Genomic DNA, 21,350 nt, shown 5'->3' on the forward strand with positions numbered 1-21,350 from the left:
AAAATTTCAAGGGGTATGAATACTTTAACCACTTTAATACAGGGCACTTCCCTCCCTTCCTGCCCAGGCCAATTTTCTCCTTTTTAGCGCTGTTGCATTTTGAATGACAATTGCGCGGTCATGCAACACTGTACCTACACCAAATTTATGTCATTTTCCCCCCACAAATAGAGCTTTCTTTTGGTGGTATTTGATCACCTGTGCGATTTTTACTTTTTGCTAAACAAATAAAAAAAAGACCGAAAAGTTTGAAAAAAAAAAAAAAAGTTTTTTTGTTTGTTATACAATTTTGTAAGTAAATAAGTTTTTTCCTGCACTGAGTGCCCGTTCACATATGAGCGACGCTACTTCGCACCGCGATCTCCGAGGTCGCGGTGCGAGCAGTGCGCCACGACCTTGGAGCGGCCGCCACGCACTTCATAACATGGAAGTCTATGGCGGTCGCCTCCTGGTCACCCCAAAGAAGCTCCGGACCCTTTTTCTAAGTCGGAGCGACTTGTGTCGCTCCTATTAGAACGGGTCCGCAGCTTCCCTATGGGAGGCGACCTGTGAGGCGACCAGGTCACCTCACAGGTCGCCTCAGTGTGAACTGGGACTTTTGAGACTGCACTGACAGGCACTGATGGGGCGGCACTGATAGGCACTGATATGTGGCACTGATGGGTAGCACAGATGCAGCATTGGTGGGCACTGATAGGCGGCACTGCTGGGCACTGATAGGCGGCATTGATGGACACTGATAGGTGGCACTGATGGGCGGCACTGATGGGCACTGATAGGCGGCACTGGTGGGCAATAATGGGCACTGGTGGGCGACACTTAAGGATGCCAATGATGGGCACTTGTGGGCAGCACTGATTGGGAGGACACTGGTGGGCATCACTGATGGGGAGGGCAATGGGGGGCTCCCTGAGCCCTGATTGCCATCCCTGGTGGCCATAGTGGGCATCCCTGGGGTCATAGTGGGCATCCCTGGGGTCATAGTGGGCATCCCTGGTGGATCTAGTGGCATCCCCCCCGAGGGTCTGCACTGGTAATCAATGATCTGATTACCAGTGCCGACCCCCCCTCCCCTGTCGGGAGCCGCCGATCGGCGCTCCTTTACTCGTGCCTGTCAGGCACGAACTAAGGAAAGCCGATCAACGGCTGTTCCTGTTTTACTATGTGACCAGCCGTGATTGGACACGGCTGATCACATGGTAAAGAGCTACGTCAGTAGTCTCTTTACCGAGATCGAAGGTGCAGGGTGTCAGACTGGGGGCGCCCAGAGCTGTGTTATCCTGCCGCCGTCATATGACGTCCGGTCAGGATAACACAACCACATTCCCGCCGTCATTCTGTTATAGGGCGGGCGGGAAGTGGTTAAGGCACTGTACATTCTATAATACACTGCTCAAAATAATTAAAGGAACACTTTTTTTAGAGTATAGCATCAAGTCAATTAAACTCCTGGGATATTGCTCTTGACAGTTAAGTAGTGGAGGGGGTTGTTAATGAGTTTCAGCTTTGGTGTTAATGAAATGAACAGGTGCACTAGATGGACAACAATGAGATGACCTCCAAAACGGGAATGGTTTTACAGGTGACTGACTGACTTTACTGACCCTTTTTTTTTTTTTTTTTTTACTTTATCTCTTTCCCCTACTCATCTTTTCTGACTGTTTTTTTCACTAGTTTGGCATTTGGTATTTGGCTAGGGTCAATGTCACCTGGGCCCTAATATATTGCTGTGTATCTCCCAGGACAGTCATAAGAGCATGGAGGAGATTCCAGGAGACAGGCAGTTACTCTAGGACAGTGGTTCTCAAATCCGGTCCTCGGGACCCACTAACAGGCCAGATTTTAAGTATTACCTTGGGGGATGCAGACTAGAATACTGCAATCACTGAGAAGCAAATGAGATCACCTGTGATGTAATTTAGTTATCTTGCAAACCTGGCCTGTTGGTGGGTCCCGAGGACCGGATTTGAGAACCACTGCTCTAGGAGAGCTGGACATAGAAGGTCCTTAACCCATCAGGACCGGTATCTGCTCCTTTGTGAAAGGAGCAACAGGATAAGCACTGCCAGAGCCCTACAAAATGACCTCATGCAGGCCACTGGTGTGAATGTCTCTGACCAAATAATCAGAAACTGACTTCATGAGGGTGGCCTGAGGGCCCAACCTCCTCTAGTGGGCCCTGCGCGCACTTTCCAGCACAGTGGAGCTCGATTTGCATTTGCCATTGAACACCAGAATTGGCAGGTCCACCACTGGCGCCCTGTGCTTTTCACAGATGAGAGCAGGTTCACCCTGAGCACGTGACCGATGGAAAGGGTCTGGAGAAGCCATGGAGAATGTTATGCTGCCTGTAATATCAGTCAGCATAACCGGGTTGGTGGTGGGTCAGTAATGGTCTGGTGAGGCATATCCATGGAGGGACGCACAGACCTCTACAGGCTAGACAATGGCACCCTGACTGCCATTAGGTATCGGGATGAAATCCTTTTGACCCATTGTCAGACCCTACGCTGGTGCAGTGGGTCCTGGGTTCTTCCTGGTGCATGACAATGGCCGGACTCATGTATGAGGCCGGCCATTGTCATGCGAACGTATGCACCCAATTCCTGAAGGAAGGAAAGAAAGAAATAATTGATACCATTGCATGGCCCCTACGCTCGCCTGACCTAAATTCAATAGAACACCTCTGGGACATTGTTTTGGTCCATCCAACTCCACCAGGTTGTACCTCAGTCTGTTCAGGAGCTCAGTGATGCCCTGGTCCAGATCTGGGAGGAAATACCCCAGGAAACCATCTGTTGTCTCTTTGGGAGCCTGCCCCGACATTGTCAGGCATGCATACAAGCACGTGGAGGCCATACAAACTACGGAGTACCATTTTTTTTTTTTTTTAGTTGCTGCAATGAAATTTCAGCAAAATGAATGAGCCTGCTGCTTCATTTTTTTTTTTTCACTTTGATTTTCATTCGGTCTTTGAATTTAGCCCTCTGTAGGTTGATCACTTTAATTTCCACCAAACAATGTGGCATCCTTTTTGTTCCTAACAAATTACCCCGTCCTTTACTTTATCAGTATAGATATCCAGCATATTTTTCCCGAATGAGATCTGATGTGCTTTCAAAGTGTTCCTTTAATTTTTTTGAGCAGTATAAATAAAAGATAACTGGTTTTTGAGAGAAAAATGCATGCTTATAAAGCCCCCCCACCAGAACATTGGCTGAGAGTGCTGAACCTTTTTCAGGCACGTCCTATCGACAGAAGCCATCCAAACTGCAGTACATACAGGCCGAATGTCAGCCGGTGTCTATTGAACCAGCTGATGCCGCCTGACACTCTGCCCGTGTGTACTAGAATTAAGGACTTCTGCCTTTACTGATCTGCATGCATGCTTGTTCCAGGTCAGTTATTACGGAGGTATTGAACAAAGGAGGTCAACATAACAGCCAGATTATTGTTTTCAGAGGGATGTAAGCACTGGCTTCCATCTTATTCCCAGCACGTTCCAGGATTGTAACGGTCACGTTGGATGTGCTCTCAACCAAACTGTCAAACCATCAAATGGCTGGTGTCCTAACTGATCACATGTGCCGCATCAAGGCAGTTGAAGATCAAACGGAGGCCAAATGGCCGCTTACTTGACAGAAAATGAGTGTTTTAAAAAAAATTATTAGATAGATATTTATATTCCAGTTTTGTAATGGGGAGGGAAAAGGAACCCAAAGAGAACATGTTCATGTAAATGGGTGAATGTCTGCTTTAACCACTTGCCGACCAGCCGCTGTAGTTTCACTGTGGCATGTCGGCTCTGTTATGCGAAACAATGTACCTATATGTCGCTCCTTGTAACAGATAATAGGGGCATGCTCACATGCTGATTGGCCAGAGGGGGAGCCAATCAGCAGTTCTGGTGGACGCAATGTCTGCTGGCCACCCGTGATCACTCCCCATGGAGACAGAACGGCAGTCTGCCTATGTAAACGAGGCAGACTGCTGTTCTGTCAGACATGAGCACAGGGATCCTGTGTTCCTCCTATTTAGGAACAAGGGTCTCTTGTGTTCATCCAGTAAGTACAACCCCCATACAGTAAGAAAGCACTCCCTAGGAGCAGACTTGACCCTTTGATCACCCCCCCCCTGGTGTTAACCAGTGTCATTAGCAGTGGCGTAGCGTGGGTTGTCAGCACCCGGGGCAAGGCAAGTAATTTGCGCCCCCCTAACCCACGGGATTTTAGCACTCGAGTCTCTTCCACTAGATTAGTTAATCTTAGTTGCCTCGGACCCGCTTCCTGATTGACCAGGAGGAGGATCCTTGTGACAATAGCGAATTTTCATTCGCTATTGTCACACAATGGGTGGGCTCGGGGGGCGCACTGCTCTTCACCCCGGGTCCACCCTTTTTTGAAGCCTATTAGAGCCTCTGGCTCTAATCAGGTGATAAAAAAAAAAACCCACTCTGTGACAGCGCCAGGCTGCTGAACCACTCACTTCTAAACTGACTGAGCAGTGAAGAGAGGCAGCATAGGCGGGGCTTGGCTTGCAACGCCACCCTACCCTACACCAATGGATAGGTGAGGCACAGTCCAGCCCCCGCCCTGACCCACCATTTTCAGCCATAGGGCGGCCACGCTGGACATCTCCCAGCCTAAAGATGGAGGCAGCTGCAGACAGTGTGTGAACTGTGTATGTCAGAGTCAGACAGACAGAGTGACACTGCAGATGCGCCCCCCCCAGATGTTGCGCCCGGTGCGGCCGGCCCCCCCTGCACCCCCCACGCTACGCCACTGGTCATTAGTACAGTAACAGTGGATTTTTTTTTTTTTTTCTGCACGGATTACTGTATTCGTGTCACTGATCCCCTCAAAAGTGTAATTTAGGTGTCCAATCTGCTGCAATGTCGCAGTCCCGCTAAAAATCGCTGATTACCATTTACTATTAAAAAAATAAATAAAAATTACATAAATCTATCCCCTAGTTTGTTGATGTGATAACTTTTGCGCAAACCAATTAATATACACTTAAGATCTTTTTTTTACCAAATATGTGGCAGAATACATAATGGCCTAAATTTTATTAAAAAAAAATTATATTTTTTTTTTATTGGGAATGTTTTATAGCAGAACGTAAAAAAAAAATATAATATATATATATATATATATATATATATATATATATATATATATATATATATATATATATATATATATATATATATAATATATGTTTTTTTTTTTTTTTTTTTTTCAATATTGTCGCTCCTGTTGTGTTTTTTTTTTTTTTTTTTTTTTTTTTTTTTTAATAGCACAAAAACTAAAAACCACAGAGGTGATCAAATAACACCAAACGAAAGCTCTATTTGTCGGAAATAAGGACATCCATTTTATTTCAGTAAAGTGTCGCGCAGTCGTCAGTTAAAAACACGCAGTGCCATATTACAAAAAATGGCCTGGTCATTAAGGGAGTAAAACCTTCCGGTCCTTAAGTGGTTAATAGGCAGACACTTTTGTTCTCTAAAGAACTTGCATGCTTCACTATGCTTAGGAGTATGGCGTCCATAGTAAAGCTGGCATGAATCACATGTAATGGTTCTCATCATTCATGTCGCTCAAGTATGTCCGTCCAGTGTGTTTAACCACTTAAGCCCCGGAAGATTTTACCCCCATTCCGACCAGGGGGTATTTTGCGATTCGGCACTGCGTGACTTTAACGGAGAATTGCGCGGTCTTGCGACGCTGTACCTAAACGAATTTAGCGTCCTTTTTTTCCCACAAACAGAGCTTTCTTTTGGCGGTATTTGATCACCTGTGCGATTTTTTGATCACGCGCTATAAACAAAAAAAGAGCGTCCATTTTGCAAAAATAGCAATATTTTTCTCTTTTTTTTATATGAAATTCCCCCAAAAAAAATGTAAAAATCAAAATTTTTTTAAATTTTCGGCCAATTTGTTTTATGCTACCTATGTTTGGTAAAAAAAATCGCAAAAAGCGTATTTTGATTGGTTTGCGCAAAAGTTATTGCGTTTACTAACTAAGGGAAAGATTTTTGTCATTTTTGTTGTTTTTTTTTTTAACGCGTAATGGCGGCGATCTGCGATTTTTTTTTTTTTTTTTGCGACATTGCGGCGGACAGATCGGACCCTTGACTGACATTTTTGACACTTTTGGGGTTACCAGTGACATTTCTACAGTAATCAGTGCTATACATATGCACTGTTACTGTAAAAATACACTGGTAGTGAAGGGGTTAACTTTATTTGAGAGGGAGGGGCTGTGTGTGTCCCTAGGGGCGTGATTCTAACTGTGATTGGCTGGGGGCTTCAGCTGTATGCAGAGTGATCAACGGATCTACATAGTAGATCCAGATGATCAGCTCTCATACAGCGAGGAGAATGACAGGCAGCTTGTTTACACAAGCTGCCTGACTTTCTCCCTCTCCCCCGCCGATCGCAGAGTGGCCGGCGGACATCGGGTCCGCCGGTCACACGCGCGGGGGGGTCCGTGACCACTCGGGAGCGGGAGCGCGCCTCCGGGGGCGCGCGCTCGCTCCCTAGACCCTCACAAGCTAGTGACGTAGCCCTACGTCACTTTGCCTGTGAGGGGCTGACCGCCGACGTAGATAGTCGTGCGGCGGTCGGCAAGTGGTTAAAGTCAGGGTCAGAAAATGTCTCAACTGAGTCCTAGAGACATCAGTTGTAATTTAATAGCAAATTAATCCAACAGTGGCTTGGCATGCCATGACCTGGGTACAGCTACAGGAATTAATTGACTATAAATACCCTTGAGATTAGATGGCTTACCTCTGAAAGTAATTCGCTTGTGTACTTTTAATATCATCGGGTTTATCTGGACACACAGGGGTCACATTTAGATTTAGTGTTTTGCAATCTCAACACTTAAGGTACAACTAAAGTTTGCAGATAATTACCTCCCCATGCTCCCTTGCATCTTTTCCTTGGCCTCTTCCAGGTGCCAGGTTTTTGGCCATCTTGATTGACTGACTGGCTCTTAAATACTACATGAATTTGTCATCCCCTTTTTGTTAGCGACCCTTTCAGATCAGACTTATTTATGAAAATTGCTATAATGGCTGTATAACTCATAATCCTTGTTTCTCTAGCGCTCATTGACAGACGTAGTCCTCGGTGATACACCACCTTCGGGTTATGTTGCCTCCACAGGAGCAGGACTAGACAGGAAATTAAAAAGCTCTGGCCACACCCTAGGGGCAGTCCCAGAGGGTATATCCTCTCTCTCTCTGCCTCAGCAAATCAGTTATTTTCTGTCTAGTTAGGAGTAAGGACCTAGACACCTTGCTGGGATCTTAGGTCCTGGCAAGAATTTTTTCTTAAAGGATTTTTTTAGACAGCTTTTTTCTCCAGTGTTCCTGTGAGATCTTCAAGCAAGAAAGCTGAACTGGGCGACGGGCTGGATGTTGAGATCCGGTGGTCACCCCAGTTCAGCCTACGAGCGCGTGCAGGCCATAGCTCCGCGCTGGGTCGGCCGCGACAAAGTCCCATTAAAGGACTGTCCACGCGAGTTAAACGTCTCGCTGAAACGCCAAAGACCATGAGTCACGGCGTCCGTATCGGTCGACAGCCCTCCCGCCCCGGTGGAGAGGGGTACTGTCAGGAGTTGGTGCCCGCCTGGTTCCGGTATGGTGAGTAGTATGTTCCCCCTTTCCCCCTGACGGGTTTTGTGGTGAATGCGGGCCCCTCTCTGTATGGTAAGATAGAGTCCCTTTCTATCCTACAACATGACACAAATCCTCCTACTTTGAGTGTGATTTTATGTGTGCAAAAAGCCAGGAGGCTTGGTTTGGGAGCTAACAATCTAATTGTATACATGTTTTAAAGATGTAATCTGTGGCATTCTGGGAATCTTATGGGTTAAGAATAAGCTACCTACCAGTCAGAAGCCACGGACATGTAGACTGCCTTCCTAATCAGATCTCCAGCTATTAGCAGGCCTCCCGAACGGCCATGCGGTCCGCCAGGGCCGGTACCGCCAACCACGCCATATCCCCATGCAGTGAGAGTGTTGTGTGCCCTGCAGCACACCGCTATTCAGTACGGGCCGCCGCCATTTTTTTTTGCTGGATCGCACGAGCCGCCATTTTGGCGTAGCCTCGTGTCTCCAGCATGGGGGCGGCCATGTTTGAGGTGATCCAAACACCTCGTGGAGCTTGGGGGAGGCGCCGGAAGGCGCACAGAGGGGCGGAGCCGCCTCCTTTCTTCCTGGGCAGCCAGCCAAAAGACTTCCTGTTTGTTAAGACAGCGCTGTAACCTGTTGCAGTTAAACTCTGAGCATCAAGTGGTGAGCCTGGGGGTCTATCTCTCTCTCTCTCTCTCTCTCTCTCTCTCGATCGATAGGGATCCCTAGCAGGTAACACTAAGGGGCTTTTGTGGCGCTGGGGGTCGAAAAAAAAAAAAAAAAAAAGTTTTATTTTTGAATTATATTATCCAGGAAGTAACTGGAGTTATCATGGACCCTGCCACACATATTCCCCCACCTGTTTCCCTCGAGAGGGCCACGGGACCCGCCGGTGCACAGAGTATAGAGTCATTTACAGCAATTTTGGAGTCTATGGTGGCTCGGGTGGAGGCGGCCTGTCAGGGACGGGGGTCAAGGAAGCGACCCCCGCCTACCCCTATACCATCTGACACCTCTGACTCAGATTCAGAGGTGGTCACGGCAGTTGCAGGTTCCTCTGCAAGGGCTGTTATCCCAGGTAAAGCCCCCTCAGACAGTGAGGAGGACGCTTCTTCTCCTGCTATTATTCAGGAAGAAGCATTGGTGGACGCACTAGTTGTGGCAGTGCAGGAAACCTTAAAACTTGAGGCTTTACCGGCAGAGGCAACTGAAACAGAGATTCCTTTTGGTACTAATAAGCCCATCAAGACGATGAAGGCTTTTCCTGTACCTAAATGTTTCAGATTAAAGGAGAATGGGAGCATTCTAAACGTACCTTTACTATTTCCAAGCGTATTGCTAGACGCTATCTGTTTGAGGAATCCATCATTAAGAAATGGACGGTACCACCAGTCGTGGATCCGCCTATTTCCAGGCTGAATAAAGCCACGGTTATTCCAGTGGAGGACACTTCGTCCTTTAAGGATCCGGTGGATCGAAAGATGGAAGCAGAGTCCCGCACCATCTTCTCTCTGATAGGGTCAGCTTTTAGACCAGTAATTGTTGTTGGGCTAGTTTCCCAGACACTTACGGAATGGGCGAAAATGGTACGCCAAGATCTTAGGGGAAAAGATATTCCCCAGGAGACATCTGATTTGATGGAACAGATTATACAAGGGCTACAGTTTATCTGTGACGCAGCCTTGGACACTACTCCCTTATTAGGGCATGCATCTAAGACAGCGGTGATCCTCAGACGTGTGCTGTGGTTAAAATGCTGGTCAGCTGACCTAGGTTCCAAGAAGACCTTGACAAATCTCCCCTTTCAGGGGAATCGTCTATTTGGGGCCAACCTAGATGAAATCATTAAGGATGCCACTGGGGGCAAGAGCACTTTTTTGCCACAGGCTGCTAAAGCTAAGGGACCTCGCAACAAGCGAGGACCTTTCTTTACCGCCCATAAAGGGCGCCCGGCTGGTACTAGCGGGAAAGGCAAGACTCCTCCAGGAGGGTTCAAGAAGGGCTGGTCGGACAAGCAAAGGACCAACCCAGCCAAACCCGAAGCAAAGGAGTACACAGCCTGAAGGTGCGCCCCCACCCGGTTTCAGGGTGGGGGGACGTTTTCACCGGTATTCAGGACATTAGATCGAGCATCAACCACTACTACCGGTGCGATTCTTCCCTTCCAACATTGAAGTACTACAGGAAGCGGTAATTACCGTTCCCTGAATAGATCTTTTCCTTTACCTTTTCCTAAGATTAGTCCCGATACCTCACAGGAATCGGATCTGGTTGACCAGATAGGCCAAGTAGCCTCTAGTCGGGTGACTTCGGTCCCTGAGGTTCAACCAGAAAAGATCACCTTTCCTGATAACTATCAGGTATCTGATAAATGTGTGGGAACAGAAAAAAGACCAGACTTTCTCGGATGGTCGGGGCCAGGTACCTCTAGGGACGCCTGGTTCAGATCCAATCAGCGCCAGTGGTCCTAGAAATTCTAGGCTGGCCTCCTCAAGCCGGCCTAGCCGACTTGGACATGTTAGTCGTAGACGTTCCGTGGGAACTTCGTCTCAGGGAGTGTCTGTGGTCTCAAGGACCAATTTACCATCATGCTTTACAGTCGCTGGGTTTAATGGCCTGGCCATTGAGACCAAAGTACTGAAGGACAGAGGTTTGTCAGCTTCAGTCATTCCTACCCTTATTAAAGCAAGGAAAGCGACTTCCAGCAAAGTCTATTATCACACATGGAAAACTTATATTGCGTGGTGCGAATCTTTAGGATTTCCTCCACGTACCTATTCGGTGTCTCGAATATTGGCCTTTTTGCAACAGGGGGTTGAGCAGAAGCTAGCCTTGAGCACCATCAAGGGTCAAGTTTCAGCATTAGCAATCTTCTTTCAGAAGCCTTTAGCTACCAAATCCTTGGTGCGGAATTTCATCCAGGGGGTGCGGCACCTGGCTCCTCCAGTCCGCGCGCCCTTACCGCCTTGGGATCTTAATTTGGTTTTGTCGGTTCTACAGAAGCCTCCCTTTGAAAACATCAGGGAGATTCCCTTGCTTACTTTATCCCCAGAAGGTGGCCTTCTTGGTGGCTATTACTTCTGCTCGCAGGGTGTCAGAACTGGCTGCATTATCATGCCAGTCCCCATACCTAGTGATTCATAGGGATAAGGTAGTACTTCATCCTAAGCCATCTTTTCTTCCCAAGGTGGTTTCAGATTTTCATCTGAATGAAGATATTGTACTACCTTCCTTGTGTCCTCAGCCCAAGCATCATCGGGAACATGCGTTGCATTCCTTAGATGTGGTTCGGGCAATCAGGGTATACCTGAAAGCTACGGAATCATTCCGTAAGACGGATTCACTTTTTGTGATCACGGATGGCCCCAGAAAGGGTTTGCCTGCATCTGCCGCGACCATTGCCAAATGGATTAGACAAACGGTGGTACAGGCTTATTCTATTAAGGGTCAGAGTCCTCCGTTCCCTGTTAGGGCGCACTCCACTCGAGCGCTCAGTACTTCCTGGGCCTTTCGCCATCAGGCGTCAGTGGTCCAGGTATGTAAGGCGGCCACCTGGTCGTCAGTACATACCTTTACAAAATTCTATAAAATTGATGTGACGGCATCGGCGGATGCCTCATTTGGCCGCAAGGTTTTGCAGGCCGCAATTTGAGGAGACCGGTGGTCTACCTCGAGGGTTTTTTTCTGTTTGAAAAAAAAAAAAAAAAATTTGTTTTCTCTTTTTTTGTTGAGTCTCATCATTAAGGATGAGCATTGTAAACTTCTAGTTGGCACCGGTTGGGCCTTCTAGATTGGGATTTGATTTCCATTTTCCCACCCCTCAGTTGTGATACTGCTCTGGGACGTCCCGAAGGTGGTGTATCACCGAGGACTACGTCTGTCAATGAGCGCTAGAGAAAAATGGATTTTTGTAAAATCTTACCGTAAAATCCTTTTCTCTTAGCTCATTGACAGACGTAGTCCCCGCCCCTCTGTTTTTTTGAGTTGGGTTAAAATCTCTAAAGACTGCTTTTTCACATAACTGATTTGCTGAGGCAGAGAGAGAGAGAGGATATACCCTCTGGGACTGCCCCTAGGGTGTGGCCAGAGCTTTTTAATTTCCTGTCTAGTCCTGCTCCTGTGGAGGCAACATAACCCGAAGGTGGTGTATCACCGAGGACTACGTCTGTCAATGAGCTAAGAGAAAAGGATTTTACGGTAAGATTTTACAAAAATCCATTTTTTTTACTTTTTGCAGTGCTGAAGTGAGAGAAAGATAAAACCTAGTTGGTTTCTCTGTGTAACTGCTCTAGTTAACTTCACTACACTTCACAAACTAGGTCCTTAGATTCCTGCTCTTAGCAGTGAGCAAGGATGAAAGTCTGAGGAACAAGTTGTGTAGTCCTATGTATCAAACGATCTAACAAATGCTTTCTACGAGAAATTAACCAACTTTGTTACATTTTTTTCTTTTTACAATTAATTTTATTTTTTTTTTTCAATATGCAAAATTTCCACACGAAAACAGTAAAAACATTTCCATAATACTCCCCTTCCACCTCCCTATATCGCTATTAAAATTAGTATAGTACAGACACAGACTTTCTATATGTTCCCAAGTTCGGGTACCAATCCTGTGGTTTCAATCAGTGCTTTCCATATCTTTTTTCAAATCGAATTTCTCTTTTGTTCATTGACAGACACAGCTCCTGATATCCTTAACTATTGGGTTATACTGCTATGCATACTAGCTCATTATGCCTTTGTCTTTGCAGGTTTTTTTTCTCATCTATTTTATGAGGGTTTGCTTCCTCTAATTACTTCTAACTTAAAAGGGGGAAGGACATACACGCTCATAAGTATACATAGTGTCTCCGCCAGCATACAATATATAAATATGTATCTCCTTTCACCCTCGATTTTTTTTTTTTTTTTTTACTTGCCTACAGGAGAACTTCTTTGAGCTATGTATTAGGATACTCTTTCCTCTTGAGTATGATGTATACACTTAATGGTATTAATGAGCGAATCCTTTTTATATCTTAACCGTGAAACTGTTTTAGTTAAATGTGTCTCCTGCAGGTAAAGGACAGATAGTTGAGCCCAACTTAAATAGTGCCATTTTGTTTTTAGTGTGTCGCCTAGTCCCCTTACATTCCATGAAAAGATTGTTACCCTATCATTAATTTTAACCCAAAAGTAAGGCTTATGTGCATGTAAATCGTAGACCACCGTATATCAGTAAGTGGCGTAATGTTCCTTTGACCCATAACCTCTTTGCTTTATAACCAATAGCCCTAATTTTGTTAAACCATTTTCCCAACGTGCACTCATGTTTAAATTCCACTGTACCTTTCCCATATAATTTTCTTTCCCCTTTCTATTAAAAGTGACTGAGTTTTCTTCTTCCCCAGCTTTGTTACCTTAACCACACTTCCTTAGGTTCAGGTGGTTATACCGGAATGATGCCTTTTGCACAGCCACCGTCTTTCCCGGGCTCTGCTGCTCGATCACGATGCCCAGGAGCGATGCGACTGCGCAGAAGGAGGAACTGACGTTGTTCCTCCCTCTCTGTGACCCCTGGAAGCAATGAGGATTTAGTCCCTTCCGGTTTCGGCTCTTTGTTTACCTGGCTGTTGGCGGCCGGGAAAGCAGAAGTTCAGACTGATCGGCTGCATTGGAGGCCACAGGAGAGCTTTGGGGTCTAATAAACCCCAGATCTCTTCATAAAGAGGACCTGTCATGGCCCATACTGTCACAAGTTGTTGTTCATCCCTTGTGATAGCAATAAAGTTAAAATATAACTAAAGGCAATTTTTTTTTTTTTTTTACGTCTTGGCTAGAGTGGAGAAGGATTAGAATACCTGACCGTTTTTATTGCTTTCTGTGCCCCCGTTGGGGAGATTCACCCTCTCTATTTGTCCAGTTTACCATTATCAAAGGTGAAAGTAAAAGAAAATCCCACATTTTGGGTTATCCACAGAAAAGTAATGAAGGAGAAATCTTCCCATGGGGCCACTAGTTCTTGTAACCTGGGGATCCCCAAGAAATTCCCTTTTATTTGCAGGGATATCTCTTCACTTCCTGTTTGGCTATGGGTCAAAAAGTGAAGGGAAATCTCCACAATGGGACACAGATGGCATAAACAAATCTGACAAGGGTTATAATCCTTCCTTACTCTATTCAAAATGAGGGGGAAAGTTGCCCAAAGTTCTATTTTTAATACAAAAAAAAAAAAAAAAAATGTTTTGGAAAAAATAAAATGTAAAGCGCCCCTGTGCTTACGCACTAATGTGAACACGTCCGTCCATCCCACATAGTCCCACACAGGAGGTATTGTCACAAACGTCCAAGTGAGTGCAATAATTCTAGCACCAGACCTCCTGTGTATCTGTAAACTGGTAACCTATAAAGGCGTTTAAAGCGTTGCGTATTAAGAATTTTAAGGACAGTTGCAATATTAAAGCATGACATGTTCGGTATCAGTTTCCTCGTAACATCTTTTAAATTTTCCAAAAAAAGTGTATTGTGTGCAAAACAATTCATTAGTGTATTTTTTTCCCAAAAAGAAATTGCGTTTGAAAAACCGCTGCGTAAATACCGTGTGACATAAAAAATTGCAACACCCATCATTTTATTCTATAGTATCTTTACTAAAATACTATATATACATATATTTGGGGATTCTAAGTAATTTTCTAGCAAAAAAAGTAGATTTTTTACATGTATGTGAGAAGTATCAGAATTGGCTGGGTAGGGAAGTGATTAAAGAAGGAGATCTATGTGACCTCAGAAGTCAGTCTGTGGTCTTTCTGATGCGACTTTACAAGGATAATCTTCTAGGGGCACTGGTGACTTGCATATATAGGCTATTGTATACAGACCTTTGAGACCAGGCTAGGGTCAGTTTTGAGTGTACACTGTTCTGAAATATCAAATTTAAATTGCCAGCACCCATCAAAAATGCTTCCCGTTATGTCGGAGGCAAACCACAAAATCTGATTGTTCAATCTTCTTTAGACTTTTTAACAATACCAAACCAGAGCTTACATAAGTAATGATTCGTTTATATCCAATTAGGTAGTCCTTCCCACTCCATAGTTCAGGTAAATCTAAACAAGATTTACAGATTCTTAGCATATGTCCGTCTGTCTGTCTGTAACACACCCCCCCCCCTTTTTTTTTTTTTTTTTTTTTTTTTTTTTTTTTTAAGAGATGCTGAACTCTGTAAACTGTGTGCCAAAAAGACAGGCAGAAGGCAAAGGACCCTTTAACAGTATTGTATGTGATCTCCATTATACTTTGCTCTGCACAGTGTTTATCCTGAGGCTAGCAGTCAGGCTCAACTGAATTCAACAGCGTGCAGAGATTGTATGCTAGGTGTGTAAAATGCCTATATTGTCATGTTTATTTTTCATTGTACTTTCTGTTCTTTTTCATAGGTCCGCTTCTGAAGACGTTTAGCTTTTTGGGGTTTGAGATTGTGCGTCCTGGGCATCCCTGCGTACCAGCACGTCCAGAAGTTCTGTTTATGGTTTACACTCTTGAGCAGAGTTCTTCAGACGAAGAGTGACCGCAGTGGACATGTAGATCCTTTAGCTTTTTATTTTCTATGTGTGTAAGAATAGCTGGTGGGGATTTCTCGCACTTTTCCAAGGACATGGGAGGAGAAGCACTCGTTACCATGAGATGGACTGATATTTTTGGCCTTTCTTTCAGTTTTATGAATACGATGTATGTTGTTTTTGACTTTCTCTGCAATTTTGTTTGGAAGCAGCAAACTCAAGCACCTTGCAATCTGTGATAAAAAAAAAACATGTATTCAGAATGTAGTTGAAGCTGCATATGAGAAAATAGTTATCTTAAATGCCAACCTGTTGTCGTCATTTGTTTTGTTTGTTGGACTACCATGCTTTTCATTATGCATTAAAGCAATGTAGTGTAACCCCAGAGCATTAAAAAAAAAAAAAAAATGTACTACTAAGCTTGAATAAGGAAGGGGGAGACTGCTCGGTGTCCGGAATACTGCACATTTTGATGTGAGAATATGATTCTTTATTGGTCTGCAATGCATTTTAGGAGGATTGCCTCCCCCTTCATCAGAACTGTTGGTATGCGCTAACGGAGATGAGTAGACTCTGCGGTGTTACCTGAATTTCTTGCAGTGGCAAATGCCAGCTTGTGTGATGCAGAGGCTTGGTCTGCATTAGGGATCGACCCATTATCGGCAAAGCTGATATATCGAGGGCCGATATGCACTTTTCCCGATTTATATCGGAATCTGCCCAGGAGGTTACCGATATTGCCAATATTTCGGGAAAGTGCTGTACCGGAGTGATGTTTGCAGCTAGAGGCATCACCCCAGTACCAGCATCCATAGCTGACGGTCGGCTGTCTTGTAATGACAACCGATGCGGCTGAGAAGCCACTTGGCTGTCATTACAAGGAGGGGACGTGTGTCGTCATCCCAACCCCCCCCCCTCCCTCTGCCTTTCGCAGCTGGCCGCACGGCCGCCGAAGACCTGATCAAAGCCGCATTCGGCTCTGATCCAGTCTCATTCAAAAACCCGGACGTGATGTCATGCTTGACATCACTTCTGGGTACTGTCTAGCACCAGATTAAAAAAAAATGACAGCTTTCAAAACAGCCAAACTTGGTGTTTTTAATGCTTTTAAGTGCAGAAGAGGGGTTCGGGGTCTTTTAGACCCCCCAGATCCCTCCACAAAAGTACCTGTCAAATTAAATAAATAAAAATGTTTTAAATGTACAAAAATATCAGCCGATACCGATATGCATTGACCAAAATATCGGTATCAGCAATGAAAAACCGATATCGGTCGATCACCAGTCTGTATTTTAAACTTTCAATAAATGATCATATTCTCTTATCAAGAGTTACAGTATTTCGGACACAGGTGGTCCTCCTTCCTCATTCAAGTAATGTCTGCTGAAACAATGGCATTGCCGTACCAGTGTGGTAGCAGCCCAATCCTCCAAATGGGGATTGGCACCACCACTCACCCGCAGAATCACCTAATAACTACCAGTGACCATTCTAATCAGTCCAGCTCAAACTTATTACTAAACTGGAATCGCTTTTCCACTGTTGAAGTGGACCTATAGTAAACTTAAGTCTGTAGGATACTTCACACAAAAAAGGTAGAAAAAAGTCCTGAAACCTTTGCCATGTGGTATCTGTGAGAAGGGCAGATCATTGTTGGGGCAGAGCTGTTCATTTTGCTCAATGTCTAAGGCTACGTTCACATGTGGGCGCAGTGGATCACGGGCCGAATCACCGCAATTCTGCCGCGATCCGGAAATCATTGCAAATTGCGGGACGCCTGTGCGATGCCCGTGATTTACAATGGCACCCCAAACTCTGTGCGATGCTGCCGCGATTTCTGCCTGCCGAATTGCGGTAACATCACACAAACAGAATCTTGGGACGCATGACGCCCAAAAAAGGTACAAGAGCTTCTTTTGTGCGTCATGCGATTCTGTTCGCGCGATGTTACCGCGATTCAGCAGGCAGAAATCGTGGCCAAATCGCACAGCGTTTGGGGTGCCATTGCAAATCACGGGCATTGCACAGGTGTCCCGCGATTTGCAATGATTTCTGGATCGCAGGCAGAATCGCGGTGATTCTGCCCGCAATCTGCTACGCCCACATGTAAACGTAGCCTAACTGTAATCTGCCGCCTCCTCCTTTGGCAGAGACTTTGTGACCAGTGCTGTTTGTTCATGTGATCAGGTTTTAGGAGTTTGAGTAAGTATTGGATTTCATGCACACTGACATTTATAGGCATTTTATATATATTTTATACATTTCCTAGTTTGTTCCTGCACCCAGGGAGCTACAAGTACTACGTGCAGCCTGTTATACAAGTACATGGCTATACAGAGCTATACTCTTTTAAAAGCTGATGCTTCCTTGCATCTGTACTTACCTGCATATACACATCTGGAGTATTTTCCAAACCCAAGACTTCTGCATTCCAGAAGAACATTGGAGGCATGTAAGCATCAGCCTTTACAAGAGAACAGCCTCATACAGCCATTTACTTGTTCCCTTGGTGCAGAAAAGCACTGAGAAATGTATGCGAAGTGTGTAAAATGCCTATTTTGATCATCTCCTTGTTTCTGCAGAAGTGATTTTTTTTTTTTTTTTAACTTTTGGTGCAATATTAAAGCTTAAAGTGGTAGTAAAGTTATCTTGGCCATTTTTATATGCTGCTGCTCTGTGGAAATATTCCACAGAGCAGCAGCTGGTGATGGCACCAGCACATGTGCTCTGAAGGAACTGCACAGTCTGTGTCATAAACAGTTACTCCCATGCGCATGCGTGGGGGTGACATCATCGTTGCTTGGCCAATCAGAATGCCAGAGTCCTCGAACCCAGAAGGAAGACAGTAAAGCTAGAAGCCCTGTCAGCATTGACAGGACAATACTGAAGGGGGTTTCTAAGGTAAGTGTCTCATAATGTGCTGGTATGCGATGCATACTAGCACATTATGACATTGCCTTGCAGGGGAAAAGTCCCCCCCCCCCCCTTTCCAGAGTTCACAACCGCTTTAAGCTCCACAACAAGCAGCAGTGCAGAGCTCTGGTGTGAACTGGTACAAGGGGAATATGTTAAGCATTAAAGCTTTCCTATGGTGTGGACCCAGGGCTTTAAAGGATAAGTTCATCTTTATTAAAACAAAATAATAATAAATGCACTTTTTTTTGCAGGTAAAAAAAAAAATGCGCATTTCCGATTTTTTTTTTTTTTTTTTTTTTGTAGGAGCCTGGAAAGCATTGTACCCGCGATCAGCAGATCATGGGTGTAATGCAGGGCTCCTGCAGACTGCAGTTACTCAATGAACTACCTAGAGTGCTCACTAGTGCCCTGGTAGTTAATTGAGAACTACAGTCATCTGCAAAGGCTGTTGGTAATTGTAGTTTGTTCATTCACAGATCTCTGTGAATGAATGACATAGCCATGTGGGCGGAGCCCCGCACAGCCGCAGGTGCAGGGAGAAGATTGCCGGCTCGCTGTCACAAGGAGAGGGGTAGAGGGGTGGAGGGGGATCATCGAAAGGCTGCAGGAATAGGAACGTGTTGCATGTTCCACCCATAAAAATGAATCTTGAAGGTGAGCTTTTCCTTTAAGAGGAACTTAAACACCCCAACGTTATTTTAATATTAACCGCTCTTATCTGCTGCAATGGGCTTGATTAGTGTACATGCCCGCCCAGCAAATCCAGCCTTGTCCTGCTGTGATCTGCTGATCCCCTGCATCACACCAGGTCCTGTGCTGCTTCTTTCTGATGTCAGGAGGAGACAGGACGTTTTTTTTCTGGGTCCTTGCAGCCAGCCTATTGATAATGTTCACTGTGCATGCATAGTGTGGTATAAATTAACCCAAAGCCTTCTGGAATGCGGGAAGGGAGATGTGTATTTCAGGAGGCTGCGGGTCTACATTATTCTCACCTAGTTGAGAATTTCGGAACAATCCCTTTCTAACTGTATGTACTGTGGAGTAATTTAATTCTCAAAGATCACAACAGGGATTTGAAAGTTGGTTTTTGGTTTAGTTTCTTGCAGTTTACACAGCACCTAGTGTTCATTTACACTAGAAAGTTGCCAAGATTATGCACAAACGGAAGATAAAACGTTAAGAAACTGATTTTCATTCCTCTGTTGTAAACTATTTAATAATTTCTCCACAATGCTTATATAGTTGCAGTAGTGAATGAGGGCTTCTTTTTAAAGTGCTTTTAGTAATTGTTAAGAATATTTTAATTCTTTAATGTGCATAATCTGGGCACAGGTTCACTTTAGTTTTTCGAAGCAGTCCAGAAATGAAGTGCCATCACAGCTCCAACAATCTGTTCTAGTAAGCTTATTCACCCTGAAACAAGAGCAATTGTAAGGCTCCATGCACACAGGGCGTCATAAAAACGTGCTCCAAAGCTGTTTACATAACGCCGGGAAACAGCAGCTGTAAAAACGTGCTTTCAGTAGCTTTTTCTACTAGCGTTATTGCACGTTTGGCCACAGTAGCTGTTAGCAGCGTTTTTTTCTGCCTCCATTCAAAATCAATGGTTCCCTATGGGAGCCTATTGATTTGAATGGAAGTCACACCGCAGGTCGGATCAGGGTGATCCGACTTGCGGTGCGACCTGCACTGTGAGAATCTTGAGGGGGAACTCCACGCCAAAATGGGGAAAAAAACGGCGTGGGGTTCCCCCCCAGGTTCCAAACCAGGCCCTTCGGATCTGGTATGGAATTTGAGGGTAGCCCCGCGCCGAAAAAACGGCGTGGGGTCCCCCCCAAAATCCATACCAGACCCTTATCCGAGCATGCAGTCCGGCATGCCAGGAAAGGGGAGGGGACGAGCGAGCGGCCCCCCCCCCCCTGGATCATACCAGGCCACACGCCCTCAACATGGGGGGGTGTGGGTGCTTTGGGGCAGGGGGGGCTCTGCACCTCAAAGCACCTTGCCCCCATGTTGATGAGGACAAGGGCCTCATCCCCACAACCCTGGCCGGTGGTTGTGGGGGTCTGCGGGCAGGGGGCTCATCGGAATCTGGAAGCACCCTTTAACAAGGGGGCCCCCGATCCCGGACCCCCTCCCTATGTGAATGGGTATGGGGTACACTGTACCCCTACTCATTCACCCCATAAAATGCAGTGTATGGAAATAACGACAGGAGACGTTTTGGAAAATTTATTAAAAATCTTCATCCGGCTCTTGTCCTCTCCGGGGGTCTTCTCCTCACCGAGGGTCTTCTGCTCTTTTGCTGTCCACCCTTCTTGTCTTCTCCTCTCCGGGGTCTTCTGCTCTTTTGCTGTCCACCCTTCTTGTCTTCTCCTCTCCGGGGTCTTCTGCTGTCTTCTGCTCTTTTGCTGTCCGCCCTTCTTGTCTTCTCCTCTCCGGGGGTCTTCTGCTGTCTTCTCCTCTCCGGGGGTCTTCTGCTGTCCGCCCTTCTGCTGTCCAATCTTCTTGTCTTCTCCTCTCCGGTCTTCTGCTCTTTTGCTGTCGGCTGTCGGTTGTCCTTCTTCCTCCGGTCCTCCTCCTCCGACGTCTTCAGCGATAATGCCGGCCTCTGGTCTCTGCAGCTTATTATATAGCCATTAGGGGCGTGGTCGCCAGATGACGTCACCGGGAGACCACGCCCCCTTGTGTCACAGATGACGTCATCTGTGACACAAGGGGGCGTGGTCTCCCGATGACGTCATCTGGCGACCACGCCCCTAATGGCTATATAATAAGCTGCAGAGACCAGAGGCCGGCATTATCGCTGAAGACGTCGGAGGAGGAGGACCGGAGGAAGAAGGACAACCGACAGCCGACAGCAAAAGAGCAGAAGACCGGAGAGGAGAAGACAAGAAGATTGGACAGCAGAAGGGCGGACAGCAGAAGACCCCCGGAGAGGAGAAGACAGCAGAAGACCCCCGGAGAGGAGAAGACAAGAAGGGCGGACAGCAAAAGAGCAGAAGACAGCAGAAGACCCCGGAGAGGAGAAGACAAGAAGGGCGGACAGCAAAAGAGCAGAAGACCCTCGGAGAGGAGAAGACCCCCGGAGAGGACAAGAGCCGGATGAAGATTTTTAATAAATTTTCCAAAACGTCTCCTGTCGTTATTTCCATACACTGCATTTTATGGGGTGAATGAGTAGGGGTACAGTGTACCCCATACCCATTCACATAGGGAGGGGGTCCGGGATCGGGGGCCCCC

General features: G+C 45.9%; 1 protein-coding gene across 1 annotated transcript in view; it reads left to right on the forward strand.

The window, feature by feature from the left end:
• OAZ2 (ornithine decarboxylase antizyme 2) overlaps positions 1-15,499 on the forward strand; it is a gene marked incomplete at its 5' end in the record, with an annotated part of 25,117 nt that extends 9,618 nt beyond the window's left edge. Inside the window, 1 exon segment of the mRNA XM_082252752.1 lies at positions 15,069-15,499. Within this exon segment, the coding sequence (XP_082108878.1) occupies positions 15,069-15,199 (131 nt within the window). The 3' untranslated portion in view covers positions 15,200-15,499.
• Positions 15,500-21,350: the final 5,851 nt, after the last annotated feature.

This window comes from Pelophylax lessonae (assembly GCF_965119305.1).
Source record: "Pelophylax lessonae genome assembly, chromosome: 4".
NCBI lineage: Eukaryota > Metazoa > Chordata > Amphibia > Anura > Ranidae > Pelophylax > Pelophylax lessonae.